This window comes from Atractosteus spatula, chromosome 3, assembly GCF_055471065.1.
Source record: "Atractosteus spatula isolate fAtrSpa1 chromosome 3, fAtrSpa1.hap1, whole genome shotgun sequence".
Lineage (NCBI taxonomy): Eukaryota > Metazoa > Chordata > Actinopteri > Semionotiformes > Lepisosteidae > Atractosteus > Atractosteus spatula.
This window is the reverse complement of record NC_142708.1, coordinates 31,802,525-31,827,812: the sequence shown is the minus strand read 5'-3', so window position 1 is coordinate 31,827,812 and position 25,288 is coordinate 31,802,525. Positions and strand designations below refer to the sequence as shown.

Sequence of the window (25,288 nt, the reverse complement as noted above, 5' to 3'; positions counted from 1 at the left end):
AAAGGCTTCCGTAGTTAACTTTTCATGGTCACATGCAAAACAATACTTAAGACAGGAAACGGCTCGGATTGTTGTTTATAAATGGCAAAATGATGATAAAATGGTTTTAAAAATAAGTAAACATATCGTAGTAAAGCTTTACGTTACTATATGTTAAATGTCCTTCTGTAAGAGTAGACATCTGACTGCGCTGATTTAGAAGAAGGTAAGAGTCTTGTTTTGACAAATGAAAATAAAACAGAGGATGTGTTGGAGAATGTAAGGTTTTGAACATTTAATATACTGCGTGCCTAAGAGAAAGAGAAAATGTTTTTTATTCATTTTACTCACTTTAACACCCGATTAAAATATCTGTTTGTTTCGGATTTTGTGGAAATCACTGTTATTAGTTAGCCGTGCAATTTCATAAGACTGCTGTGGAAAAAAATGTAGAAAATATTTAGCTTTGATTAGAAGGAAGGGTTTAGAAACTGAAGGGAACAATCAAAAATCACAAAATATTCTCTCATTTATTTTGTTAAATTATTAAAAGCATACTGCATATTTTACCCATATCTTTTTGTTGTTAACAATTACTAATTGACTACAGATTTAAATAGAGAATTAATTTACGACTTATAAATCAGTGTTGTATTTTTCCCAACAGAAAGTAGATATGCTACGATGGATTCTCGGAGGGAGAGACGCTCAAGGGCCAGTAGAGGTCGGTATATTACCATATTGGTCTGCGCATGCGTGGTCTCCGGATGACTTCTCTTTATTGACGTAACGATGACGTCAGCAGGCGAATGAATTTTGAAGTTTGCAGAAACGTGAGGTCTGCTTACGTACAACAGCCTGCTTCCAGATTAAGTAAGCGCTGCTTCGTTGTACAGCATGACAAAGGGAAAAAAAAGTTCATATGGATAATGCCACCAAGGAGCTCATCAGGGCTAAAAAAGTGTTCATTGTTGGACCTGATAAAACAGATTTACGTCCAATTAATTCTATTCAAAATACTTTATTCGTCCCTGGGAGGACAGTTTACGAATTAAGCATGTATTCTACATGCTAAGGAAAGAAATTGAAGTCGGAATATTCTCCATTAATGATATTATAAAGCTCAATGGAATGCAGACATCATGCAGGTATCTCCTTAAAAGTGACATGCGATATCCTTACTACACCAAAATTGGATTTTACAGTCTGAAATTCACTGCGTTAACCACAAAGTGCGATGGGAATCCCCCCCCCCCAAAAAAAGGATATTATATTGTGCTTATCATTCATATTAACCCCACAATCACAAATACACATTGTTTGACTGTAAAACAAAATTGTGTTGACTTTGCTGACCCAGTACTTTTGAAGGAGGCTGCATCCTTACAGGGTCCACACACATACATGCAGGGCAACAATTTGGAAATGTCTGTGGACTGTGGGAGAAATCTGGATCACCCAGAGAACATGCAGACTCCACACAGATGGTGTCTACATCCAAAAATCAACTGGAGAGTCAAGAGCTGTGAGGCAGCTACACTAATCGCCACATCACTGTGAAACCTGCTTTCCTTTTCATTCCTCATCCACTCAAGGTTATTCCTTTATCCTTGGCCACGCTGTCTGTTCAGCAGGTAATGAGGCATTTTACACATAGGAACAATTAGGTTCTGAGATTAGCAGCCATAATAATGACAGGGAAGTGTCCTAACAAACATCTCATCAAAGACTCATCTGAAATTTGTCACTCCCAAGGAAACTGGCCTCTTTGACACAGGTCCCCTACATATAACATAGCAGGTGCGCTAAAATGTATTTTCCTTCTAGACTTGCAACTTTATCCCCTTAGATAAAGGCTTCAGTTAAAGTTTTCAGAAGTTGGTGCTGAGAAGCCGTGTAACTTGTGTGTTACTGTGGAAACAGCGTATGGACTATTGAACACTGTGCCAATCACTATTCCAGTCATTAACTTTATGTCCCAGTATTATGAGCCATCCTCTCAGTTGGATCATCAGACTTGACTTTGACCTTTAATATTAGTGTTGTCTTTGCGCCACAATAAACTTTAGGATGAGAGTGTTTCCCAGTTCAGAACACAGCGTTATAGGGTACTCTACATGCATAATATTAGACTTGAATTGATAGAACTGGTACTTTCCTCATCAGTTATAAAACCAAATTTGACAAGGCTTGTTGAAGGTCTGTGTCATGTGGCTGAGCTCTTTCAGTCATATTTCAATGTCTGTCAAATTAAAAAGATTAGGTGAATATGTATCTTTCACTATATGACCAATATACTACTAAATGCCAATGATAATTAAAGTTTAGTAAGTAGGATTATGTGTTTAAGCTGTTGTTACTTTCTATTAAATGGACTTGTTTTTTTTTTGTATTATTACTCTGTGTAATTCTCCTGATATTACAGAATAAAGTAAGCAGAAATGTACTTATATGCAATAATGCTGTTGTTTGGCTAGATTGCAGTCTATGGCATGATGTTTGTGACCCAAGGGAGGGCCCTGCTTTCATGTTTTTCTGAAGTCTTTATGAAATAGACCACTCCTTCTAAGTGAAGGGTCTCATCCAATGCGAAATGCTGCCTCAAGTATCATTTACGTGAAGTGTTATTTTTTCCACTGGGTGTTCAGAGGAACTGTAATTCCTTCCCAAGATGTTAGTTTCCCCCAGAAGTGATTTGTGCCTTTTCTGTGCCAGTGGTCATCTATTGAAGGAGATGTTTAAAATAAAACATGGAGCCCCAGCTGCCGCTACCTATGCAGTGCAAAGATGGAGAGAGTCGCAGCTTTATCACGCCCTGTGTAATTATTGGATAGAAACCACCATTGTGTTGGTTGTCCTTGACTAATTCCTACTAAAACCACTTCTCTGATTCATTAAATGCAATCCATTAGACCACAGTTGCTGGCTAGCGTTACTTCTTTTGAGTTTGTGAAACTGAAAATGAAACTTGTGGTGAACAGATATAGAAAAAGGCAATTATGGTGCCCAGTTCCAGTGGGTTTGGCATATACAGTACTTTGAATGTTGCTGTTTGAATGCATGTTCCAATGGGAGTTATGGGGACTGTCATCTTCGCCAATGTGGAATGAACGGATCCGTTTTTCATAGTCCCAAGCTTGGAAGTGATATTCTTATTTCCACTATTAAAACTTTTGTGAATATATGCTGCTTAGAAACGTATTGAAAATTCTGAATATCTTGCAATAATGCTTCTTTTTTAATGTTATATGCGGCATTTAATGAAGTTGGAACAACTCAAATAATTCATTAAGATTACCTGCATATTGTTAAAGCAGTGATCCCTACTCATTATTTAATTTCTTTCTATTAATTTAAGCTGATCAGTCAGTACTGGAGAATTCCCAGGTCTGCTGAGAGATGGATGTTTTCTATATCATAGTTATTTTAACCCTTCCGGTCAAGAATAGTGTGTTTACAACAATGGGTAAATCAAATGAATATATTATGTATTCTTATTTTTGGGTCCTTATAATGACAGTTTGGCTATTGGTGTCTGGTGGGTGGTGAGTCTGCAATAATGGAAACATTCATCTTATTTTCCCCTTGTGTCTGCAGAAAACCACAGTGCTGTTCATTGGGGAGGAACAACCAAAGAATTTTTACACGGAGCTCCAGGTGCTTAAAGGACATTTTGACATAGTTCGATTTCTAGTGCAGATTGATGACTTCAGGTAAGCAGCTGCTATGTTTTGTTCTCTCGCGGCTTGGGAGAGCTGTCTCACATCTTATGATTGACAAGGAAGCCTGTGCCAAGTACTTTCCACGAGGAAATTTACAGACCATGACAAATGCTTAATTATTTTTTCGATAGTTTAGCGCGACCCAAAAAACCTGCAATAAATAAGAAATAAAAATGAAACCCTTCACACTCTTTGGAAGCGGCCAGAGCTGTGTACAGCATGCTGGGTAGTTACGACTTTTTAAGTTAATTCTAGAATTTTATACAGTATCTCTGCTGCAGAAACACTGTTTTGGTTTTTTTTAAGGGTGGCTGCAAGTCAGGTTTCACGCCTCACCTCTCCCAGTAATCCTTTGTTATTGAGGGCTTTGCAGACGGCTTTTCTTGTCTTTACCGTGCGTCAGCCAAACCCAGATTGCGGAAAATTTTTTAGATTGGTTTTGAAGACAGAAAATGTATCCTTTGTCAGCCTCCATGGCAGTTCCCTTTTTTTTGACTATCGTGAAACTGAGTTTTGGAATAACACAGGGGACCAGCCGATGTCAGAGGGCACTGAGCAACACTGAGCTTCAGCGCAGGTCCTTTTAAAAGCTGGGCCAGGAGAGAGAACTCTGGTGTGCTCTCACATTATTGACACATCCAAATAAAGAGAGAGTTCAGAAGACAATATTAAGAAATTTTCTGCCCTGGTAGCCCCACACGGTTGTTCTTAAATTCATCAGGAAACTGCACAAGGATGTGGAGGATGCTGATCAGAAGTGAGAAAGAATCCAGTGACCCATAAAAAGTCATGATGACAAACCAGCCATTCAGCTTCTGACTCGACTTGCTGAGACAATAAAAAGCCTTTAGATTCACATTTTCCAGTATTAAAAACTGTCATGGGTTGACATAGGTAATAGGTGATTATACATTGCAGAGTTTTTGACTAATGTAATGAATGTTAAGGCAGTTCATTCATGTCAAAGTAGCAAGTGGCTTCATGCTACAGTTTTTCAAACATTTTTCTCTTTGAGCATCTATTTTTTGTCACATAAGACTCGCTTTCCATTTTAGACACTGCAGAATTCTGCATAGGCATAATTTCATATTTGTTGATTAATGTTAGAACAAGAAATAACTCGACAGTTAAATAATTAAAAGGTAATTTTTTTTAACTCATAGGCTAGTCAGCAAGTAGCATATAAGCGTTAAAAATAATTCAGTTGGTTTGGCATGTATTTCTCTGATGCACTGGAAAAAGAAGGGCGTTTATTTGATATCTTCTCCTTATCAGAAACTGCTGTTTCCATTGTAATCTGAAGATTATCTCTGCGAAATAAAAATGAATTAGGTCTGTATGTGATTTAGTGCTTAATAAACACATTCGTAGTTTATAAGAGTACCAAAAAAAATTGGTAGAATCTCAAATTAAGAAATGCTTGACTTTACAAAACCTTCAGTAAGAGTAATTAATTGCTTGTTAGCTCAGCCATAAGTGTAAATTTTTATGCTGTCAGTTCATTCTAGGTTTTTACTCACAGAGGAGATTATGGCTTGCATTTGAAAGTTTCTTTTATAGTAAGAAAGATTTAAGGAATAATTATTAAATCCTTGATTATCTTAGGAATAATAAGACATTTGGTTACTTATTGCATTTCTTTTTCTTTCCACTGTACACTTGTTTATTCCATATTAAAACTTACCCAGCACTTTTTATTTACATAGCTGTAACCTCTTCAAAGCAAGATACTTTACACTTATATCAAAATGTGCACTTTTTCAGCTACCATTCACTGCTCTATTCTCTTTATTATATAAGTAAAACATGATTTTTTTAGTCGTCCATCAGAACTTTACATTTATACAAACTAAATGTAATGCTGGTATTAAGCTAAAGCATTGACAAATCAAGCCCCCCCCCCCCCTCTTTTCTCTGTAGCACACAGTCAGATATATCAATCACAGCTTATTTGCACAGTCTCATCCAATGCCTCATTCCCTGGTGTGCATTTCTTTTTCATCAGCAATTGAGCTTACATTTAAGCGTAAAAGTACATTTCCACAACCAGGTTAGAGACTGGATCTGTATCTCTTACAGTGTTTGTAGCAAGAGACAATATTTTCTTGTTCTCAGTGCTGATGCAGGGATTAGAGAGAGAGAGAGACTTCCTCACCACAGATGCAAGGCTGGGATATCTGCTCTTTTTGAGAGTCGATTAAAGCTGAGAGCATGCCATTTGACTTTCAGTGACACATTGCATCCCGAGAAAGTCTGCAGTCTGTGCCCATTCATGTACTAATGTTGAATTTTAGAATCTGATGCCACTACACTCTATTTTTTTTGTTTTTTTGAAGAATTTGCATTGTAAACAAATAGGTTGCTTGTTTATCATTGCTACAGCTTTTTCATTTGCCTTATTTCCTGGATACTACTAATAATGAAATGGCTGAAAAACACCTATTTTCACCAAATCTCTGCCTTCGGTGCTGTATAACTGATTTATAAAATAAGATACCACATGTGATTTATATTTTTATTTTTTCGCAGGTTTGCATCGGCTGGAGATGATGGACTTGTGCTGGTTTGGAATGTTCAGGTTGTTTGCTAAGATGTTTCTGGTGATGATCAATATTTTATTTGTACGGATTCCTCAGGGGAAAGGGGAACTGCAATGCTATTTTTATATTTTGGGGTTAGAAAGAAACTGCTTTTCCTCCAGTCCATGTGTAAATAGTGGGTGATCCCTATTAAATAAGAATAGGCATTACTTCCTCCTACATCTGATTAACTGGTGTAGTGAACTAGATTTAACATGCCGCACCAGTTTGCAATAAGATAAGATAGATAAGATTTTATTGTCCCCCAAGGGAAATTTTTAATAGACACGCAGCACTCCTGTACATTTGAATAGAATGCAAACAAAAAAAAAGAAGAAAAAAAGAAAAACATTGCACATTATTCTGTTACAAAAAATAACAAAAACATTGCACATCACTCTATTGCACATGTATAACGCATAATAGTATGTAACATTTCTAACACGTCACAAAACATATTGCACTCAAGTGGGTTGTAAGAGTTAGAATTGTGTTTATCCTTGACATTTGCATATTTGCAATACATTTGTATTGTGAAACGAGCATTGAAAAATACTTGAAACTGCACATAATACCAAATTCTTTGTATGTTGTACGTGCACTATTTAGATGAGCAGTTATACAAATATTTCTGTAGAGAAATCGTGAAGATTTTGAAATCAGGTTCACTTTTCTCAATGGGCAGTATGTTGTGGTTTCATGAGGGACATTGTCCAACAGCAGAGGGCACTCCTGGGCTGCTTTTTTTCTTTAGCGCTTCATGGATTAATTTTTTTAATATGACCTTTCCATATTGGTTTTTCTAATTATTTTAAAGAGTAGCTTTCAGAAAGTAAGCATTCGTGTGTTAAGGTGAGTTTTTTTATACAGATTTAGGAATTGATGACTGAGAAAAATATACTTCATGTACATAATCCTTAATATTAATGATATTAAATACAGTAGCATATTTACCTTTTTCTTAAAATGTTTACAACATCCTGATCATTTTTTCTTTTTTCAAGAAGGTATGAAAAGTTCTTTAGGAATAACTGTATTATTTTAATTTTATCTCTCTGGTTCTGGTAGTCCTCTTTCAAAGGTATATAGTGCTGAAAACGCTAATAATAAAGGAGCAAAGGTTTGTCTTCATGTACTTACAAGTAAAATTTAAACTTGTATCTGATACTGCAGCAAAAATTGGAATGTCAAATTATAGATATTTAGCTAGTCAAAAAATAGAATATTTTAAATATAGATATTTAGTTTCTGTTTAAAATGTTAAATGAATTAAAAAAATCAATGTGTTTTGACTCTTTTGTTGTGTCGAGGCAGGGTGCTGCGGTGGTTAGCATTGCTGCCTCGCCGTGTTTCGGCCCTGGGTTCAATTCTGGACCTGGGGTGCTCTCTGTGTGGAGTTTGTATGTTCTCCCTGTGTTTCCGTGGGTTTTCAGTGGGTCTTCTGGTTTCCTCCCACAGTCCAGAAACATACTGGTAGGTTAATTGACCCTGGTGTGAGTGTGTGCTCTGCCATGGACTGGAGTCGCATCCAGGGACTTTTGCAGGGATAGGCTCTAGCTCCCCTGTGACCCTGTATTGGACACAGCGGTTATAAAATGGATGGACGGATCATTTCCTGTGCCCGGGGATGGGTGGATGGCTAGTCAGTGTGATGTGTACTAAAGCCATTGACAGCTGGTGTGTTATTGCAGACAGGAGAGCGTCTACGGGAGTTAAGAGGTCACTCACAGCAGGTCACAGCCATCGCTGCCTTTCGGACTGAGTCCAGCCGCGGCATGATCATCACGGCCTCTTCAGACAGAACCGTCAGTGTATCCTTCTCGCCAGCTCCAGATCCACTGGTTTTACTCTAAGCTTTGTTTTTACCACCAAATGCGTAGAAATCCGCCACCTTTGCCTTTGTTTGACGGCTAAATATAGCATGTTAGAAAATTTAAGACCTGGTAGTCCTGGTTTCTGCTTTGTGCCATATTTTTCAAAATTTCCTATCAGATTTAAGGAATATTAGTAAATAACCATTTGTAGTATTCAGAGGTGTAAGTAAGCAAACTAAGAATAAGGTTTAAGAGTTCAGATTATTATGAGCTTCCCTTTTCAACATCATTAAAACATCTTTCATTGCATAACTTTCTTGTACTGCTTAATGACAGTATTCAAGGTACAATATAATCAAGGACTATATTGTCTCTTACCCTTCGTAACAGAATAATTTGGTTCCATATTTTCTGTGATAAAATTAAATGTCTCCCTGTGTCGTTTACAGATTTTCTTGTGCATTATCCAGCAGCTGGATATGGGAGAAAGGGTATTTGTAATTTTTTTCCAGCCCTGTTTAGCTGTTTTTTTCCCAAAAAGTTTCCTTTAACCTCTTGGTGTAGCTGTGGGACACGGAGACTGGGAATCGTGTTCAGACGGTTTCTGAGCTGCAGTCTTCAGTGAAGGTGCGTGATTCTTATTTCTGTCCAGCAGGCATCACACAACGTGTACGGGCGACAAACCTCACATCCTGTCACACTGCAAGGACCACTTGTGACTCTGTATACAGAACACAGATTTGGGCTACATCTAGGATTCTGTATTGTCACTTTTCAATGCCCTTACGAAGGGATTGAGTTCTGTTCTGTTCTTGTTCATCTTGTTTTCAGTTCGATGCTGCTAAAGATAAGGCATTAAAAGTCATAAGCTGACATATTTGGTCATCTTGTGTGAATTATATTTTTACATTAACTTCTTATGATTTAATATCATAATGTATTAACAGCTTTTCTTATGCTTTTTGTCTCTGTTTCTGGTTGGTTTTTACCAAAGAAAACCAAAACATTCAAAGCCTTGTTTTTGTTCTGACCTGCTGCTTGTACTTCCCCTTCCTGAGAGTCCCTCTTCAGGAATACTCGGCTAGGAATTAGCACTTTCTGTGTCCTTGACCAAATTCAGTTTGGTCAAAAAGATGGAAGAGAGCCTTTACAGTATCTAATTTTAACTGTATTCACCAAATGTTATTGTACAGTTGTTACAGACTGTGTGCAGCTGTTACACATGCTTAAGAAGAAGACTGGAACACAGAATCTGATAAAGCCTTTAAATGATTCAAAGCTTGTTGTTCAAACAGACAGTCAAATACAGCCAGCGGTCAGGAGTAGTGGAATAAAATTACTTCATATTCTGTGCGCATTGTACTGATTTCTCATTTGGACAATGGGAGGGGAAATCATACTCATTTTCTGATTAACTCATCAGATTCAACCATAGAAGTAAAACCTCACACCAGTCATTCTGTTCAGGGAACACATTGCAAGTCCTTGGCTTTTTAAAATGCTGATTACTGTCATGACCTGTCCTGCCGTGAAACAGATGAAACTCCTAAACACTGGGACATTTTTTTCCCCAAAAAGAGATACCATAGATAATGGGTTTCATGTAAACTTGAGCAAGTCCTGCGTTCTGGGTTTCTGAATTTCTTGGAATGACCTACAATGATATACAAATCTGAAGATAGTTATAAAAAATGTAATTAGATACCAGTTAGATAAATATTAGTGTCCGTATTGTGTTCAAAATTCTGACACTGTCTCCATATCCTGATTTATTTTTATAGTGCCTGCTTGTTCTGGAAAGACTTGATGTATGGCTTTCTGGAGGGAATGAGCTGTGTGTCTGGAATAAACATTTTCAACTTCTGTGTAAGACTGACTGCTATAAGGATGCAGGTAATCTTGCAAAATTAGAGATTAAATTGGAATGTGCTTTATGTGTGGGTCACGGGCTTCAGAGAGCATATTATATTCAATATTTTGGAAGCATCTGCTCTTTCTTTTTATGTTGGAACACAATTACCCTTTGGACCTTAAACACGTGGCTACTTCTATAAGATGATAAGGCCGGCATACTTTGCAAAGAGTTCGCCTGGAAATCTTTACCAAGGTTAAACAGTAAAATATTGTGTGAGAGCTTGTGGGAAACTCTGTGGTGTTAGTGGATCTCAATATTATAACCTCCAGACCCCAGACATCATGAGAATGCCTTTAAATTGCATCTAGTCACCTATAGTCTTTGTTGAAATGTTCTGAACAGACTTAAGAGATGCAGGTTTATGATTTCGATTTTGCAATTGTAAGAAGAAGGTGAATTAACCCAGTGGGAGCTGGGAAAACAATAATAAGGTTATCTAAACTATTAATATACTGTAAATAAATTCAGTAAGACATGGTTTATGAGTTACGTGGGCAGCAGGGGATGGACACTCCTTGTCTCTGAAGAACGCTTTTGGCCCACTGACCATAGAGGACAAAACACTGGATTTGAGCAAGATAGTAAATCTGTGTAGTACGGTAGCACAGGAGTTTGGTTATAGACCAAAAAGCAGAAAAGTAATGTGGAATTCAAAAGTACAAAATGCCTGTGCTCCAGTAGGCTCATTTTCATAGTAGATCAAAGTATCGGGTATTTGTTGCAACTAATCTGTACAGTTTTGGTACTCTGTTTTTTGTCTTATTTCTTATGTCTTACCATTATATTCTAATAATATATTACATATTATTTTTAGGGGTCACTGCCATGATCGAGCTGCCTAAGAACTGTATTGTGGCAGCCGTGGACAAAGAATTAAGTAAGATTACCTTTATTTCCTTCATCTGACACACGTTTGATTCTAAGAATAACTCATCTGTCCCTTTTGTGGCTTATACTATCATCAGTGTTCTCCAATCAGATTAGACTTGATTGGATGATAGATTTGAAAGCTGTACCATTATTAAAAGTTGGTAATCAAAATGATTCTGGTATTTAACTTATTGTACGGGGTAAGTCACAATATTTGAAATTTCTCATTAGTGCACCACTGTTGATGTATATTGCTCTTTAAAAGTATTGGGACAATCCAATCAAAACTTATTTTTCCTTTACTATCAAGCACTTTGTGATCATGAGATAAAGATGAATGATTAAGTACAAAATCAGTCATGTTTTAGTTTTGGGTAGCTTCATGCATTTGTTTTATTAATTATACTTTGTGTTCGTCTCGGTGATTTCAAGTGATCATTCGTGTTGGGACATACACAAAGCTCAACAAACTTTGTGTAATCATCTGAGATTCTTTTCTACACAGACTTTGAGCTCTTGCCTATTCCTGTGTTGTTCTAGTTTCAGTATTTTTTTTCTGCTTAGTTTTAAGAGTTCAAACCTTTTTTTCTCCTGATGAACTCTTCGGTTACATTGGCCACATGTTCTGGGTCTCCGTCGTTCTGCATGGTGAAGCACTGCTTAATACGCAGGGAAGCATTTTCTTCTACATATGCAGACAAAATATTTCTGTCCCCTCACTCTGCTGCTGTCATATTACTTCCATATTCTCTAGCACAGTCTGCTTGACTGAAAACAAAAAAGCAGTTTTGATGTCCCGGTAATTGGAGGGAATTGTATATACACCTCCAAAATATAGCAATTCATTTAGCAATCAAAAATTGTATTCATTTCTATATTTGATATTAACATATTTCTTTGCTATGACTGCAGTCCTTGGGGGGAAAAACACTCCTTTTATGTTTTTAATTAAACTTTTAATAATATTTTGCAGTATTACTTGAAGTCAAAAAATGTAATAATAACATGATTTATCACTTTAAAGTTGTTTACAGACTGATCGTGTCTTCTTCTGAAACTGAAACTTCTATTCAAGAGATCTGCAGATTAACAGACCACCATGACAGCGTTCGGACTCTGATTTCTGTAAATGGTAAGATGAGCAGGTCTTTTTTCTTGATTACTTTAATTTTATTAATTAAATATTTTAAGATGAAGAGGCTCTTTGAATCTTGCCTTATCTTTGTTAGTACCTCATACAGCAGAACTTTATTTCAGCATACTGTATTTTTGCAGTAATGCTTGAGGAGTTTGTGTTTTACCACATTGTTGTATGTGGTGATGTGTCTTTGTCCTTTCATTTGGCACTGTTTCCTTTTTTCCATATTTAGCTCTAACATCCGGTCTGGCTGTGGGAATCACAATGGAGTTTGAATCCTTAGTTTGCATACCTGTTATAAATTATGAACTGTACGAATTTACATATCAGAAATCAAATAATTGTACAAATGTCACTTTGGCATTGTAGCGAAATACAGTAAGCTCAAGACTAAAGATTTTATTGTACTTCTTCAGACATTCCTTAATGTATTTGTGTAGTTGTAAATATCCAGTTTATTCAGTATTTCCACGTTGCTACTTTGTGAGTGAATGATGTTATTTGACCAGTATAAGAGCTGTACAAAGTTTTCTCTGTGTGAATTTATAACATTCCGGTCTTCATTCTACACAGACCAGATGTTCGCTAGTGGATCCCATGTTGGTGAATTAATAGTATGGGATTCTCTGGACTGGACCATTCAGGTTTATGAGCGGATCTTCTGGGAGACGGCTCAAACAGACTCGCAACCAGAAATAAAACTGACCTCACAGAAACAAAATGAAATGTCTATACAGCACTTAACATCTGATGGAGAGGTAGGCATCAGCTATACTGTATATATATATTTAGATTAAAATCTATTTTTACAATAATACAAATTGTACTTGCTTAGACTTTAATCTTAAATGTTCTGGCTGATTCCATGTTTTTACTACAGCAGGATATTCGGTTTTAATGTAGAATGCACATTATTTTTCAGATTGACTTTGAAAGATCTGATTATGGGTAAAGTCATCTTCTTCAAAAGGAGCTTGCTCACTTTAAATTTTGCATTCAACTTTGGTTTTACATTTTTTTACTTGCGCCATTAAAATGCACAATTTTTTTTTAGATAAAAATCGGGTTAATACAATATGTGCACCAGCCTCATAGAGAACCAGTCTTACTTGGAAATTCTATACTGTTTCAGCCAGTAGGTCTATTGTAATGTCTATTGATACATTAAGATATTTCAGCTCATCTTCAGTTGACTGTAGTTTGTCTCCCCTGCCCTTTGATCACAGAAAAAAATAGATATGGAGAATAGAATAGCCAAATTGAACCATGACCAAGTGGTTTGAAATCACCTGATGGTCGAAACTTCACATTTGCTATTCCAGTGATACCAACCCCATGCTTGTTAGAAAACAGCTCATTCAATGTAATAAAATAAATACCTTTAGACAGGGATTAGGAAGAACTGGTGAGGGTATTTAAAATGCAGTCATAATGACTACTATATTTATATTTAGAGTTGATTATAGATTAAGTGAACAACTACAGTGCCCTCCAAACATACTGGGGCCATATTGAAGACAAACCTGTGATTTTCACTAGACGATCACTAATAATTTCTCATGAAAATCCATGGCTGAAAATTACAGCTCTAAGTATTATATTTTTAATAAAGTCAGTTCAGTTCTACCCTTTTGTGTCAATTAACCCTTTTATTTTGAAGGTGCAAAAGTTTAGGGACAGTTGTTTCACAGACATCTCTTGTTGGGTAATTAGGCTTCTGGGTAATCTGGCACTCATAAAACAGATGTGAACATCTTCTTAAACTGCATTACTTTGACTTCAGGGGTCCATAATCAAAATGGAAAGTGCCTTCTGTGCACTTCAAAAGTAGGCATTTGTGAACCAGAAGGAAAAATGAAGCTTAATCAGAATTCTAGTACAGAAATCCAAAAACATACCAAAATTTAATAATGTGGAATATTCTGAATAAGAAAGAAGCTTTAGGTATAATTAATAATTGGCAAAGATCAAGTCAGGTGAAAAAAACATCTGTAAATGAAAACCTACCAGATGTAGACCTATCTGATTACCAAAAAATAATCAGAGCAGTCCCAGAGCAAACACCAAACCTGAAAGCAGTTGACAACGAAATCCCCAACAACCTTCAGAGTTCAGGGGTGAAGGAATCAAATTTCATAGTTTGCAGAAGAGTGAGACCGCAGAATTAGGAACTGTACTGTAAAATGTAAATCTCTCATCAGCACCAGGAACAGAAAGGGCCAGATCAGAATTTTCTCAGACATCTGGAGATGATCCAGGAGAGATTTGGAACCAAGTTTTATTGATAGATGAGACCAAGCTAAATCTTTACCATAGTAATGGAAAGGTTAAAGTGTGGAGAAAGAAACAAACTACAGATTTTCCAAAGAACATCAGCTCATTTATGAAGCATGATGGAGATAATGTCATGGTCTGGGCATTCATGGCTGCATCTGGAACTGGCTCACTTGTCTCTGTTAAGGATGTAACTAACTAATTATGGCAGCAACAGAATGAATTCTGAAGTTTACAGAAGCATTGTGTCATGTCGAAGAAAATGTTTCTGTACATATTGGGCAGAACTTCACTATGCACATGCAGCAAGACCTGACATACTGCCGATGCAACTAAGTAGTTCATCAGCAGAAAGAAGTGGAAAATTCTAGACTGGCCAGGTCAATGTCTAGATCTAAATTCTACTGAGCAGCATTTTACATTCTGGAGAATAATTTGAAGTCTGAGCACAGCAAGAACAGGTAAGAATTTAGTAGCTGTAGCAAAGCATCTCAGATGATTACAACAAAGAGTTTGGTAATGCTTCAAAGGGGCATCCAACCAATTACTACTAAGATTTACACTTAAATTAACTTAATTAACTTGAAATGAGCATGTTGCAGTACTTGAATTCATTTCTTGGTCACTTCAAACTATCCAGGTTGTTCTAATGATTAAATGTAATATGGAATTGGGCAAAATAAAATGTGTATTGTGTCTACCTCATTATCACAAATATGTGATTAAATCCTTGACTGTAAGGCAAAAAAAAATACTTTGTTGTCCCAATACAATTACAGGACATTGTATGTAGAAAAGTCCAGGCACAATTTCCTACATGCACAGTACTATTGTTAGTACAAGTAATATATTTTCCTTTGCCTTTTGCTTTTTGGAGAGTTTTTGTTTAATGATAGATCTGTTTTCTTTTTTGCAGTTTGTCGTTGCTGCGGTTGGAAATGGACTATACATTTACAACGTTTTGACAAAGAATGTAGTCGCTTACAGGAGAACTGCGCATGATTCAAACGTTTTACATTCTTTATTACTACCTAACAGGTTTGTTTTTGTTTTTTTTACAAACTGTGGAAGGTGGAGAAACCATCCTGTTATTAGAACAGTCCAAAAAGAGAAACATCTGTAAATTATTTAGCATAACAAACAGAGATTCAAGAACAGTGATGTACTTAAAAGAATCCTTGGTAAGACTTTCTACTTCACAATGTTGAGATAAATTTGGTATGCGTGGTATCTATTGCTGATGCTGATAAAGGTTTGAAAGTCTTTTGATTAGATCTTTGTACTCGTATAATATTTTTATTCGCATCCAAAACACCCACAATATAACAAAAGCTAACCGTACGCAATATAACTAGTCAGTCATCTTTAAAGTAACTGTACTGAACATCAAACAAAACTCATCCCTGTGTTAATGCTTGGATGGTTTTAGAAAAAAAGATACAGATTTTGAATATTGATTAAATGTTCTTGGCATAATATTGATTGATTTTGACTTGCCATGATACACTTGAGTGACTTTGTTAGAAAAGCACTAAATCACCTCATTAGTGAGAGTGCTGATTGGGCACAGGGGATAAGGCGATTTAGACCGTTGAGTGTCAAACCTGATGAAAACCAGCCAAAAAAAAAACTGATAGGAACTAATATTCCCCACTTAATGAGAGAGCACTGCTTTCATGTCACTGATATGTCAGTGGCTGGCCTAAGTTACAATTGGGCAGAATTTTCAGCAGTGGATCCAAGTCCTGTGTAGTGATGAATCTAGGTTTTGTGTTTAGACCACTCTGATGGATGTCAGGGAGTGTGGTGCAGATGTGCCATTGGTTGTGCACAACTGACCCATCAAAGTGGAGACCCAAGCATGGTGTCATTAACTCACTACATATGAAGTTCTGTGTGGTGGATATACTGCCATCATAAGAGAATCATTATACTGCAGACACGTGACTCACCAGACCTCAGCTCCACTGAACATCTGTAGGATGATTATGGATTTGTACTTCCAGCATCTACGACTTGGAGACTGTGAAAGCATATGGGATAGAACCCAGCAAGACAGCATCTATTACCCGCTGCAAAGCTTGTGGCAGTAAATTATTGCTTCCAACAATGGCCACACATGCTACTAGACTTCTCTGTTATCCCCCGTTAATAAACCCTCTTGATGATTAGTTAATCAGCATAAAAATGTACTTGTGTTATGTACTGTGTATATTGTGGCTTTGTTGTAATTATAAGTGTTTTTTATGCTTAGTATATTTTTATGATTATAATACCTTGTCTATGTTATGTCTTTATAAAATGCTTGCTTGTGATTTTCTGTATATATCTATAAAAGTGAGGCCAGATGTCGGTGGGCAAAAAATGTTTTCTCTCTGTGCTGGCAGGCAGCTGATGTCGTGCTCGGAAGATGGGAGTGTCCGTATGTGGGAACTACAGGATCTGCCTCTGCCTGCTGAACCTGCCTCCTCAGGTTAGATTCCTTATTTACTGCACTCCAGATCAGGGCCATTTCCCATTCATGGGATCCTTTGCCAGGCTACACTAAGGAGTCCTGCAGGACATTCTGTGTCATGTTCTGATTAAAGACTACGAAAGTGCTGTGTGGCAATTAATTGTGAAATACACGTTACCAAATAAGAATCGCCTGAATTCCAGTATTCTAATTTGCCACAAGCACAATTGCAGAGTGATGGACTTATACAGTCCTACTGTTGAGTAAGACAAAGCAAAATGCCTAAAGTTTTTTCAAAACGGCTGATAGCGGGTGTGTGGTGAGCATACTGGCGCACTTTGGCTGGTGACATCATCTGGCTGGGTGCTACACATTGGTGATGGTGGGGAGTCCCCATTACCTGTGAAGTTCCTTCAGTGGAGTGTCTAGAAAAGCACTATATAAGTGTAAGGACATATTATCTTGGGGTTAGAAACCTTTAGTTTAGGCTTACAAAGAAGGCATATCTGACTTACTTGTGTGTTGTCTATGTAGTACTAGGCTGAACAAAATAACTGAACTTTTCTGTCTGTATATACAGCATGTGTAGAGTTTTTAAAAAAAAGGTTCAGGAGGGATGATGGCACCCAAGCCCTCCTTCTCCTTGTCATCCTTTATGATGTCAGTTCCCTTAAGCTGTGAATACCATAGTAAGCCCTTCTTATACTCTCATTCATCTTTCTGTATTCTTTCTCCTCACCATCTCCATCTTTGTTGCTGTCCCTTGGTTACCTCCTCACTGTGCATGGAGTTTTTAACTTTCTTCTTCTCAATAGACCTTCCTAAGTGCATTTTCTTGAAAATGCCATATTTCCTTCCTTGTGAAATATAGGTTAGTCAATATCTTCACGAAGTACATCTTCACCATACTATACAGTGGTATTCACTTTCTCTTTTATGTTGAGTTTTTAGAAGTTTGACCTGGCATTCACATCCAGCAAGAAAACAAAAATTGTTTTTCTGATATTTTTTTTCTTCCTACTTCAAAGAAACCATTGAACAAAGTTGTTATTTATTCACCTTAAGTTGCAAAGCCTGTTCTAAAGAGGGTTTTCAGACTTCCCCTGGCTTCATTGGTAGGTTTCAGAACTTCAAAACCTTTTCAGGAAAATTGTACTTAGCTCCTCATTTCCTGTTGATTGTGTTTTAGTAATGCAGGCCAGGTGTTCCTTTTCAAATCAAAGGAGTAAAACATTGGCCAAAACATCTGTCTTGATCAGATCTCTGATAACTATCTTAAATTAAATACCTTTGAGAGATTACAGCCAAACACACGCCTTTCCCTAGGCGATGGAATGCTTTTTTCTCCCATCTAAATCATGCTGGATTTGTACAGTGGAGATGGGGATGTCACCAAAAGGAATTATTTCCAGATGCTGGTACGCTTTGCAGAGGAAATGAAGTTCCTGAGATTTGATACGGTCTTTTAGTTATGTTCAATTCAGCATTCTCACTCAGTAGTGGGTTTGCTGCAATTATCAGTCTTTTGGTTGACATGGTTTTTTGCCATGTGCGCCAAGACCTTTTCTGCTCTTTATCCATCCATTTTCAGTAACCGGTTAGTGCCGTACATAGTCACGGAAATCCGGAACCTAACCCAGAGAAGGGTTACATGGCAGAATCTGCGCTGAACAGGATGCCAGACATGAATATGAACTCATTTGGGTGGCTAACGCTAACCACTGGAGAGCATGCAAACTCCTTCCACTTGCCTGGAACACAACCCGAGGACACTGCAGCTCGCTTGTCATCATTCTCCAGTCTTGTATTCACGAATTATTTCCAGATGAGGAATTATCCTAATGATTTTGGATTACAGCGTTTGCATTTAATGATTGATAAAAGTTGCTCGAGCATTTATCTCTCTGGTTTCATTTATCCCCGTTCCTTCTGAAGGGTCCGGAAAAAAAGCCCAGCAGAAAATACACATCATAAACGGCATCAGCAAAGACTTCAGTATTCCTCCTGTTCGATTGTACACTGGACAGATGCCTTGATGGGGTGGACTGTAGTCACCATGCTGCATAGACTAGCGGAGACGACTTTTTTTTTTGGAGGATAGCGTATTGTATATTCAACCACATTCCTACATAAGCATCTGTTCTAAAAAGCTGCAAGACAACTGTATTTTTAATTCAGGTTTAATTTTTAAGAACAAATGTATTTAAAATGGCATTAATAAGTGGTGCTGTTCACACCGAGCAATAGTTTATTCATGTGAATCACTGAAATGATTTTTTTTTCCCATGTTGAAATGAATGTAATGTTGTTAAATGGGTCTATTGATTTGCTCTCAGGCTTCTTCGGCATGTGGGGGTTTGGGAGATCAAGCAAGCTGGCGAGTCAGCAGGTGAAGAAGGTGGTGGAGACCCCCAGCCTGCGCACTCTGGAGCTGACGGGAGACCTCATCGGTCACTCTGGGGCTGTTCAGGTACAAGTAGGAAGAAGCCACATTGCTCACTGGAGGAAGTAGGTTACTGCTGGCTTCTGCAAAATCAGTCATACAGCTGAAAATACAACTGCTAATACTGGGTACATTGGCTTGAGCCATCTGGGCTCTGGTGCATCTAGAAGCTGTTTCCACTGCAATTCATCTCCTTCTTATGTACCCCCTTGGGCAGCACAGGTCTATATTTCATACTTGACAACTCTACCATGCCAGAAATGTTCATTAAATTGAACGACACAGTGTTGGAGCTATTGTTTTTTGAACTTCCCGGCTGTGATTTGAATAATTTCAACTAAAGCAAATAACATACATATAACTTACACCACAAAAACTCACCAAATACTGGCCAAACATCTTGCGGCATTTGAAATATTTGCAAAACGGAGAAGCTCAAAATCATATATTTACCTCACAACACAAAGATGGTGGCATGTAGCTGAAAGACTTTCTAAAGAAATTGATACAATAACCACATCGTTAGTGTAACACACATAAATAAGGGCAAGCCATTTTTATTTTTTCTTAAATTGCACAATATGGACTTTTCTGTATAAACACTGTGTATGGTGGATGGGTGTTCAGAAGTATGGTTCAGGCCAGGGTTAATGCGCACTGTATTTTAAACCTGTACTTAATTGCAGACATGTTTAGAAATGTAGCTTTATAATTATTCATTATAATTATCTGTTTTTATTTAGCTTTTGAAGAAGGTTAATAATCGGATACCCATTATCATATGGCATTTATGAAATGCGAGTTTCTACACCCCTTGCTGTTATTGGAAAGACAATTCTGCCATAATGAGAGCACCAGCTTACTTCTCATCAACATTTAAAATCACAGTCCTGAAAGAGAATCATGAAACTCATATGTATCCTTTTCTCTCATCGTTGTCACTAAATCATTCAGGTCTCTTTAAAAAATACGTTTTGTCCCCCCCCCCCCCCCCCTCCCACTTTGTAGATGTTTCTGTGTTTTGAAGATGGCAGCCTGGTGACTTGCTCTACTGACCACCTCATCATTGTGTGGAGAGATGGGGACAAGGAGTCAAGACTCCGGAGTTTAGCCTTATTTCACAAACTGGAGCAGAATCAAGGCCTGTGACCCTTGTTTGTCCTTTAACCATATGTACTAATAGAAGCATACATACACTGCGTTTTATATACATCCCCTAAAAGGTTGAAAAAACAATTCTGCATTCATCCTTAAACATGACACTTTATTTTCCTTAAACTGCAATTTTACTTTACTAATTAGGAATGAGCAGCTTTCTTTGGTGAAGTGCTCTTAAATGTAGCTCAGAGCATGCTGCCTATTTCTACTGTTAATTGTATTTCTATATTTAAAATGTTATAGTGTTATAACTGACGTGAAATAATGTAGCATATGCCAAATGTATAGTCCAAGTCTGTGAAAATGTCAGTGGGTTAAGATTTGATTTAGCTGTGATTATAATTTTATCGGTTATTAAAATGTAATGATGGCATAGCTGGTTTTTGGCATCCTCTTACATTGGTTGCATACTGAAATTTTAAACTGTTGTGTTTTGCAAGCCTAACTTTTGATGTGATATCACAGTTTCTTTTATTAATATTCCACGAGGAATCTGTAATTAATGCAGAATCTGTACACAATAGCTTGTGAAACACTGTACTAAGTTATTAAAAAGAGGGTTTACAGATTGCCAGTTCAAGGTCTTATTTCTTAATTTTGTATCTGTTCTAGAAATGAATCCTACGATTAATCCCACTACGCTATTCAGCCATACCTGTAGTTGTATCTGCCTTTTGCATGAGTGACTGTTTTAAGCCTCACACAAAAGTCTAAGCTACTGAAAACCGTCCAGTTTGTCATCAGTAGCATTTTACTTCAGTGAGACTTAAAAACACCATAAAAGCTGATGAACACTACATAGCATGACATAACAGTTTTCATAATCGTTTATTACGATTGTTCAAATGACCGTACAAGCACACCTTTATTCATAAATGGTTCATAATGAGACATATTTTCATCTGAAAGCTGAAAGTTGAGTTCAAGGTTACGGTGAAACTAATGGAAGATGCCACTGAGGACTTGAGAGCTGACAAGGACTTTCTATAGATGCACTCGATTATAGTGGTCCTGGTACATTTGTTAGATTTTATTTTGCTGTATGGCATCTTTGATTTATTGTGTTTTGTTTATAAAAGAGTTATAACAAATGTTACTTGACCCATTCAAGTAATGCATACAGGACCTTCATCTTGTGTTTCACCCCTGTGGGCCAATTGAACTTTTGAATGTTATTATTAAGCCTGTGTACAAGTACACAGTGGAAGTTTTAGGATAGAAGAGCTGTAAGGTGGTTTTTGAGTGCCTAGTCACTATTTGGTTGATATTTGTATGAATTTGCATGAGCGTGGCAGTATCCGCAATGGCGGTTGGTGAGTTTTTCAGGCTGTTCTGCTATAAAGAAGCTGATGGCGTAGTTGGGTTTTGTGAAGCTTTCAAACATCAGATCAGGGTCTTAGGTGAAATGAGCTCCTAGTTCCCAGTGTTTTCACTCCTATCACTATCACTGCATGTTCACTTTAAGGTGCAAAAAAGGTGTTAGTATGAATGAAGTGTGCTCCATTTATTTCAAAGGGATGAAAGCATCCACGCAGTTTGGTGAAAAATAATTGCATCTCCAACTTACTGAAGCACTGCATAGAGAGAACATCCTGTCTGCATTGAGATGGGGACCAAAGAGGAGGCAGCAGAGCGCAGTATAAACGCTGCCATGCTGGCTCTCTGTTTGGACTCTGGAATGTCCATATATTCTAATAATATAAGACTCAGAGCAGTGGATTTCCACCATGACTTCTAACCTCCAGGGGTCTGGAGCTTCCAGCAGTGGGTCAGGCCTATAGGACAGCTTTCACTCAGAGGTTTGACGGAGAATGGGGCAAGATAAAATCAATTCAATCAATAATAGAACCTATGCTCTAGGGGTCTGGCTGCAGTATCCTCGTAGAAAGTCTAGTGCTGTCTTGTGAAAGTCCATGAGTAGTCATTGAACACTTGGATAAAGTAGCCTTCTGTGTGATTTTGGGTCTATAATCCCTCCTCACCTAGTGGTATGGACTAGTGTGGGTATGTGGGATAGGCCATTAGCTTTCATTATGTGGGAGAAAGTGTGGATATGTGTTTTGACTTGTGGTACCACTAGGTGGCGATGTAATGCTTTCTGGAGGTACAATAAAGAGCAGTTCCATTTTCTGCACATAAATTCCATTGCATTTGTTCCTCCAAACCCATATGAAGAACAAATAACATAGCAAACATTATGGTAGTGGATTCATAATTACAGATTTCTCATTATGTTTCAATTGGTTTGTGCTTATTAAGAGGATGTTCTTGAAATCCAGCTAGAAAAGTGTGAAATGTGTGCTGTAGATTTTTAAATATGAATAATATTTAATATATGAATAATTAAATATGAAAGTTTAAACTGTACTCATTTGAAAATAAAATGATGACAGGTATTGTGAGACCAATAAAACATGGAAAGCAGGATTTTAAAAAAAATCAGTTTCTTTTGTATTTGAAGTAATTAATATTCATCCTTTCCATAATTGTTTCACGATAGATGCACCTTTGAATCTTTTAATACTGTTTTCAATAAACTGGGAGGACATAGTGCTTCAAACCCAAAAGCTTGATTAGAAAACCATTATGTTCAGGATGAGTTTTGAGACCATCCTTTTTCTACGCTTGTAACCTTAGAAGGTTACTTGGGGTTGATAACTGATTTTGTTCTTCATTCCTGAAAACAAATTAAATTATTTCTGTCCTACACAATGCTATAAAAGATGTTAAAACTATTAGCCAGTCATATTACTGCAAGAGTTTTATTTTGATTCACAAATACAACTTCTTAAAAGTAAAAGTGACAACAGAAGAACATAAAAAATAAGGCAGAAATCCGACAGACAATGAGTACAGAAATAAGATATTTAAAAGGTATTTGCACAATCATGTAAGGGGAATGTGGAATACAACTTTGGACAGAAAAGCCATTTATGTATATACTTATTTTTGTACAAACAATAAAATTCTTCAAAAATACACAATTTAAAATTATCATACAGTGTTGTATTTGTTCAGTCCATGATAAAGATGAGTCTATTAAAAAATAGAGCTTATATACAATTCAGCCTTGGAGCTTCTGTTGATAATACAGTTACTAAATTATACATTTTATAAAACCTACAGAAAATGCATTGGCACATTGTCTGTACCTGCAGTGAAACATGCTCTAAAACAACATTTAAACAATAATTTTAAAATTCTGCTCTAAACAGGCAAACTGATTAGGGCATCCTTCACAGTTTTCCAATACAGAATGAACTTTACCAACAGGTGTTTTTCTAGACCATTCTCTCTATATAGAAACATTGGAAGTGCAGCCGGCACCTCATTCCTTATAGCTACAGGTACTTGTGTTTTCTGTTTGTCCTGAGCTCTCAATTTTATTGATGTAATCTATTGTTTTCCTTTTAAGATTAAAAAAATGTGATTGAATAATACATCCTGAATGCTTGTCAGTTCCACGTAGCAGAATAGTTTATAACTGCAGTAGAGACAGAAGCTCCCTTCAGGAAGAGATTATTCGCACTAATAACCAGTGCTGTTACCAAGATGGTTATTACAAGAAGCTTTTTGGGAATTTGCTATATATCAGCAAACAACTGGGTTTAAAGGCTGATGCACACCAAACATGAATGATCAGATTATATTTTGTGTGGTGTGAACTTCTTATTGAATAAAATAAATTTCCTGTTAGCTCTCCTACAACAAAAGATGCCAATGGCTTTGAATTAATATTAGCTTCCCTCTAAATGAAGCTACACCCAATATATTATTGTGGCCCAGTGTGGTTTATGACAAACAAGAGTTTTTCTCCCCCAAAAAACATTTAGCACTGAGATGGCTGCAGTTGACTATTTTGTAACAATATTGGGCTTTCAGTTTTTATATTTTTTCATTCTGCTCTTCAGAATTTTAATTTTTTTAGCAATAGTTTCAAAACATCTAGATAATGAACCAAACTATAATTATGTGACAGTTGTTATTGAGAAATATTGACAATACCATAAAAAAAACATTCAGTAGGTCCAGTTATTTTACATTACCTCATCTGAATAGCACTTGTGGTACCTTCAAGGGTGAAACATTTTCATAAGTACTGATCAGTTTCCATGGATTATCTTACTTATTATTCATAAGTTAAAATGTTTTTCTTAATATTTGTGCTTTTAAAAATCTTTTCAATATTTGATTGCACGTTGAAGTGTTGTTTTTGGGTGCTCTACTTTATATTTTGAAGAAGGAAACATTTATCCTGATTTTTTTTTTTAATGCAAAAGAATGTTCAGGTTATCAAAATCTACGCATGCACCACCCACTTCAAACCTGGGAATGGGTCTTGAAGGTCCAGGTAAAAGAGTTATTGCAATATGGTTTATGTGCTGTGTATTTCTGCTATGAATTGATTTAGTTGACCCTGTCAGAGGAAAGCAAGTGACTGTAATAAGGCAACAAATGTAAGTCTCTCCAACTTTGGTCAAAACGTTTTTCATAGATATTTTAAATGGGCCATTCTCTGTAACCTCAACATACAGTACACAAAACAATTCTGGGTCTATCCCCAACAAACTAAAGTGCACAGCAGTCATGTCATCACCATGACCAAAATAGTCTATTTGGCCATTCATTCTGTATTGTGTCTATTCATCTGTTTGACTCTGTGACTACATTGCTGACACAACACATGAAAAATGTTAACATCCAGACTTTTAACATACACCATGTTTTGTGATGTCTTTTTTGGTGAATAATGTAATGTAAATAATTAAAAGTATAAAAAGTATAACCTGTCTTTGAATAACTGCACAATCTTCTCTTAAAAAAGCTACAACATTTGGAATGGTATATCTTTCTATAGGTATCAAGACCTTATATTTAACATATGCTGGATGAAAGCACATTTAGAAAATGGAAACAACACAAGAGAATTTTCTTAATGCT

At 36.8% G+C, this 25,288-nt stretch overlaps 1 protein-coding gene across 1 annotated transcript; it reads left to right on the top strand.

Moving 5' to 3' along the window:
* wdr41 (WD repeat domain 41) lies at positions 1 to 23,338 on the top strand. The gene is made up of 14 exons (XM_088910640.1): positions 1 to 205; positions 647 to 703; positions 3,577 to 3,692; positions 6,231 to 6,279; positions 7,972 to 8,091; positions 8,659 to 8,721; positions 9,876 to 9,987; positions 10,824 to 10,886; positions 11,904 to 12,011; positions 12,591 to 12,775; positions 15,208 to 15,329; positions 16,679 to 16,764; positions 19,083 to 19,216; positions 20,198 to 23,338. The coding sequence occupies exons 2-14, from the start codon at positions 656 to 658 to the stop codon at positions 20,336 to 20,338; spliced, it is 1,347 nt and encodes a 448-aa protein (XP_088766766.1). The 5' UTR covers positions 1 to 205; positions 647 to 655; the 3' UTR covers positions 20,339 to 23,338.
* Positions 23,339 to 25,288: the final 1,950 nt, after the last annotated feature.